The sequence below is a fragment of the Mandrillus leucophaeus genome, unplaced genomic scaffold (assembly GCF_000951045.1).
Source record: "Mandrillus leucophaeus isolate KB7577 unplaced genomic scaffold, Mleu.le_1.0 Scaffold249, whole genome shotgun sequence".
Classification (NCBI taxonomy): domain Eukaryota; kingdom Metazoa; phylum Chordata; class Mammalia; order Primates; family Cercopithecidae; genus Mandrillus; species Mandrillus leucophaeus.
Window position 1 is genome coordinate 1,794,814 of NW_012102576.1, and position 6,092 is coordinate 1,800,905.

Here is a 6,092-nt window from a genome sequence, read left to right on the forward strand (position 1 = left end):
TATTAAATTAACAAATTGGCACAGTTTGTTAGTAGAAATATTTAAACAATAAAATATTTCTAGTGAAAAGATAAAGCAATAAAAAGCTAAGAGTTGAAAAGCCTGGCAATGTTCAATCTAAATTAGATAATAATTATAATTAATTATATAATTATGGACATACAAATAAAATACATAATAATCATATTTGAAAATTTAATACTTATAGTAAATATAAAGAAAATTATTTTTATATTAAAAACAAAGAATGTTTATTCTAACAAAACTGCTGTTGTAAGACACTCCTTTAAGTATAAAGAAAAATTAAAATGAAGAGATGAAAAAATATATCATGCAATACAAACCAGTAGAAAACTGGTATTGTTAACGTAAAGTCATAAAATAAGAGAAAAAGTCATTATTGAAAATAAAGATGCATGTTTCACAATAATAATTTTATTTACTACATCATTATAATATTTTAAAAATAATGTGTATGTATCTGATAATGCAAGTTCAACATAGAATTGAAAGAAGTGAACAAGTTAACAATCAAAAATGAGGTTTTAACACTTCTCTCTCACAGCTTGTCACACAAACAGCCACACCAGTGAATCTTTAAAAGGTTTTGAACTACACTATTAACTATCACCTATATGCCCAAATTCACACACACTTGTACAGACAGTATATACTAACAGGATACTTCTGTTTTTGAGTTCACATGGAAATTTTCCAAAGTACACTATAATCTCATGTTTCCAAGCATATTAATATAAAAATATTAAACTATGATTTCAATGCAGTATCACTAGCCTACATTGGTCAATGGACACTTGAAATGTAACTATTCAAATATAAAATTAATTAATAGAAAATAAAATCAATTTCTCACAGTAGCCACATTCACACAGAAACGCAGAATATTTCCAGCTTCACAGAAAATGCTTTATACAGTTTATCTAATATAGAGGTCAATAACTAAAAATTAGGAAACCTGTATAATTTTAACTCAGTAATACATTTCTAAATAACTTATGGGCCAAAGACATTATCACAATGGATGGTCACATTTTAATATGAATTACAAAGAAAATAGAGCAAATTCTCTCTTGTGAAAAACTAATTGCCTTAAATATATATATATAGAGAGAGAGAGTAAAATATGAAAGTAGAATTGAATTATCTGAGAACTCATCAAATGAGATTAAAAGCAGAAAAACGGAAATTAAATATAAGTAAAGTAGAAAAACACAAAGAATAAACAGTAAAAAATCATAACAAGAACACAATTACGGGAGAGAAGCTCAATGAGGCCAAAGGTATTTTTATTGAAAAGACCTTTTAAAAATTGATGAGCCTACCATAGAAAGAGTTTTAGAAAACATCAACATTTTATTTCTAGATTAAACATGGGGAAACCGTTATCGTTTTTACAGATACCAGATATTAAACTCTATCAGGAATACATTTAATATCCTACAAAATAAAATTCCTAGAAAATACAAATTACCAAAACACAATAAAAGAAACAAAAACCAGAGTGAACTCTACATATTAAAGAAATTGAGTTTGTTATACAAACTTTCCTACAAAACATAATTTATAAGTTAGATGGAACCACTAGTGAATAATAACGTTTAAAAATAAAACTACCCTTACACAAATACTTCTAGGTTATAGAGAAAGAGGAAAGCTTCCCAGTATAGCTTTGATAGCAGAATTTCTCATGTACACAGTTTGTAAAAACACAGTTGAATCTCTTTTGAACCTAGATGAAGAAACAAATCTTACTCTAACTATAATATATGCACTGATTTATTTTTAAAGGGGCAATGCAGTATGATAAATAGGGTCTTGTTTCAGAAACAATACTTTTCTAACATTTGAAAGAAATGAAGGTAATTTACTTAATAAACATTATACAGAGAAAAGATGTATCATTTCAATTGATAAAAAATGATAGAAATGTGACATCAATTGATAAAAACTATTAGAAAAACAGGAATATGATAAAACTGCTTTAATATGAGAAAGGTGTAATAAAAAATTCATAAGCATAAATAAAATGTTGATATATTTTCTCCAAACAGAAAATGACACATATAATATACACAGAACTTTTTTTGTTTCTTCTATTCAACATCAGAAATGAATCCCTAACCAGTGAAAATATATCAGAAAAAAATTCATAGCACCTGGAAATAAAAAGAAAAGTATTACAATTTGTATATTAAACAGCTGTTTAAATGGAAAACCCAGAAAAATCTATACTTGATGTGAGATTTAACACATAAAATTAGTGAAGTAACTGGATGTACAATCATCATGCAGACGTCAATTATATTTCTATTTACAGCAACAAAACATATTAAAGAAAATTGAAAAATAAGTGCCATTTACAAAAGTATGAATGTGAAATACCTGTATTTCTATATGACTTCAATCCCCTCAAATCTGATAGAAATTAAAGAAAACCTAATATATTGAAGGACACAGCATGATATTGATTAGAAAAGTCAGTGTTATAAAGAAATCTTATATTTAAACACTACTTTAGATATTACATTCAGTCCCAAATATAAATCCAGGAGTTTTTTAAAAATAGCTTTATTAAGATGTCATGTATACAGCATACATTTCATCCATTTAATGTGCATAAGTCAGTTACTTTTAGTATATTCAGAGTTATGACTATCACTACTGAAATTTAGGAAGTTTCCCTCATCCCAAAAAGAGACCGTTAACAATAAACAGTCACTTTCTATTCCAACCTTCCCTTAGGCATTAGCAACCACTATTCCACTTTCTGTCTCTATGCGATTGCCTATTACTGATATTTCATATAAACACACTTGCATACTGTGAAACTTTAAGAAAGACTGAATGCCACAAATATGATGTTGAGTAAGAAAAGCAAGACACAACAGCAATGATATCTGTACTTAGTGGTGTGCATATTACATTTCAATAACTGATTTTGAAAACTTTTTTCATTATTGGGACAAATTATGTAATTTATTTTAAAACTTTTTCAATCAAAATATTATTTCCGTTTTATGAAATTTAAAATTACCTGAACAGACTCCAAATTCAGTTGCTTTAATTCCAAAGTTTATGCTTACAAGTATACAGTTGTGAAGATCCACATCTGTGTGATTTAAGGCCAGATGAGCACAGCATTACACAGTTATGTTTTCCAATATCTGATTCTGCTATCCTGTGATGGAGAAAAATCCATAATCCCATTAGAATGTATGGTGACAATTCACGGAACAAGAGCATTTTCCACAAATTGTAAGCAAAGAATATTATAAAAACAGATCATATATTCCATATAATAATATAATGAGTTGTTAATATGAAAACTGAATGAAATAGTCCTTTCATCTGCACAGGAGATATGTTCTAAGACCCCCAGTGGATGTCTGAAATCATAGATAGTACTGAACTGTATATACACTTTGTTTTATCTATATATACACACTTTTGATAAAGTTTAATTTATAAATTAGGCCCATTAAGAGATTAAAACAAACTAATAATAATGGAAAAGAACAATTATAACAATATACCAGCATAAATACTCTTGCATTTTGGGGTCCTTATTAAGTAAACTAACAGCGACTTGAACACAAATGGTACAATACCACCTCAGTCAATCTCATAACTGAGACAGCTGAGTGACTAGTGGACAGGGAACTTAGGCTATGCAGGTGCCCTGGATGAAGCAATGATTCATGTCCCAGGTGAGATGGATCCATACACTATATAAAGGATTTGATCACACTACTCAGAACAGTGAACAATTTAAAACTCGTGAATTTTTTCTTCCTAGAGTTTTCCTTTTAATAGTTTTGGCTGTGGTTGAGCCTGGGTTACTAAAACCATAGAAAATGTAATTGTGGATCATTCCTTAATATTTATATCAACATTTCATTAACTTTCAACATCTTTATTTATGACTATAATTGCACTTAAATTTATTCACAATGTTATTCTGAACCTTTTTATATTCTTCTACTATATAGCATCATTCAAAAAACTTACTTCAATTTGAACATTGAGCCATTTATTGACACCCATGGATGATCACTGCTGCTACGAGAGACACCAACCCATGAGAGAACTGACAGGGAGCCCAGAAGTTGCTAATGGAAAATACAAAATTTTCATTTAAATAATAATTATAAAAGATTTTATTAATTTTTAGGTGCTTTCTTTGAATTCTAAACTTTTATTAATTTTTAAAAGTGCAGGTAATACATTCTTTCATAGGATGCTTAATTTTCGAAACAAAATAAATACACTAAACAAAATAGTAAACTTGAAAACGACTTTTATAGTGTAAAAAACTGTTACAAATTTTTGTAATTTTGACTTAAAAGGAGCTCTTCAATTTTTATGCTTAGTACATTCATTCTTCCTATTTTAATAAAAAAAATTGTGATTCATGTAATTTAATAGTTGCCTGGGTTGGTAAGACAGACGCAGTAAGAACTGAAATAAACGTCCTGATACTGCACATGTTTTTCTCCAGATATTCTGATTAAATAAATGTATTTTTCCACCATGTTTCTCATAGTGGAACTTTTCCTTCTTGAAGTTTAGAAGGAAATTGAAAGGTTGCCATTGAGGAAATAAATGACACAGAGGCCAAAAATGGGCTTTTCTGGGCACCACACCACTCTCTAACTAGATAAGCGTTCACTTTTATCTGATTCGGCTTTGGTGGAATGACAACGGTCTTGACCAGGTACGTCACTCCTTTTTCTCTGCTACTCCCTACTAAATACAACTCTAAACTCTGCAAGCAAGGAAAGACACATAGGAAGACTCTGAAAGGTGGAAAGAGGATGGCAAAATGGTTTGGGACTCCAGAATCAGGGATCAAGAGAGTGTCCGGACATCTTCAGTCCCCCACTCAGCAGAAGAAAGTGAACTAATCCTCTGTTTCACAGAGCAACGGGAGGTGGCTCAGCTAAACCCACTCCTGCTCTGTATTGAAAGCAACACCAGGCAAGGCTGGTACCACTGGCAAGGATGATCTAGCAGGAGACCTGCTACCAATTAGGAGCTAGAGGAAGTGCTTCTCCTCCCAAACCAAAAGACACCAGGGTAGGTGCGGGCGAGAGGGATCAACAAAGGAAACCCATGACTACACGTGCACATCCAGGTTCCTTTTTGTCCCTGAGGACATAAGACTCCCTTCCCTATCCAGAGACACAGGACTGAATGGATTGTAAGTGTTCTATGTACATCATGCAGCAGTGAACAGTAACAAACAACAGCTAACTGCATTATTGCACAAATATCATATAGGAGTAAAAGAAGACACAAATGAAAATGCACACTGTATGATTCCCTCGACATAAATCCAGAAACAGGCAAAGCTTATTTATCACATTAAAAGTCAATACAAAGGTTTGGAGAGGAGGCAGGAAAAGTGAGGAAGGCATATCCAGGGGCAGGATTGCTGGGGCTGGAAACTTCTATTTCATGATCTGCCTTGTATCATGAATCCATTCACTTTGTGATCAATATGAATGACTATGACATGCTTAGTTTTCTTTATATTTATTTTGGGATAAAAATATTCATAGAAGAATGGGTTTCCATGAAAAGCAAAACTGGAAATCATCAAATGTGCATTAACAGTATATGAATATAAAAATATTATGAAGTCAGTTGAATATTACACAGACTTAAAATATATGAATTAAATATGTATAAACATATGGATGATTTCTACAAATATGATATTGACGGAAATAAGCTTTTAGTAAAGTGTTGAAACAGTTACGTCTTACCATTTCTTCTTCATTATCTATAGAAAGCAGACTAGAGTTCTTTGAAGCACAGGTCAGCAAACTCTCTTCCCAAGTTCTTTTTTCCTTACCAATGTAATAACAACTGTTGGAATATGTAATCCACTCCTCAGGACAATGGCCACAATCATATGCTAAATAAAGATATGAATTACTATGCAGAACAATATGTTTACAAATTAAAATTATTTTATATATTTGCAAAGCTATAAACACATAGGTACACAATATCTATGCATCCTCATAGGCTGTTAAATATATATTTTAAAACAACTAGTCACTCAT

The 6,092-nt window shown here is 30.8% G+C and overlaps 2 protein-coding genes across 2 annotated transcripts in view; both read right to left on the reverse strand.

The window, feature by feature from the left end:
- The window catches only part of LOC105542012 (NKG2-D type II integral membrane protein), a 65,467-nt gene that overhangs the window by 37,254 nt on the left and 22,121 nt on the right, over nt 1-6,092 (reverse strand). The gene's annotated exons all lie outside the window — the stretch shown is intronic.
- The window catches only part of LOC105542011 (NKG2-F type II integral membrane protein-like), a 14,492-nt gene continuing 11,481 nt past the window's right edge, over nt 3,082-6,092 (reverse strand). Inside the window, exons 4-6 of the mRNA XM_011983366.1 lie at nt 5,790-5,941; nt 4,030-4,130; nt 3,082-3,199 (exon numbers count right to left, since the gene is read on the reverse strand). Coding sequence (XP_011838756.1) covers nt 3,082-3,199; nt 4,030-4,130; nt 5,790-5,941 — 371 coding nt within the window. The remainder of the gene's footprint in view (nt 3,200-4,029; nt 4,131-5,789; nt 5,942-6,092) is intronic.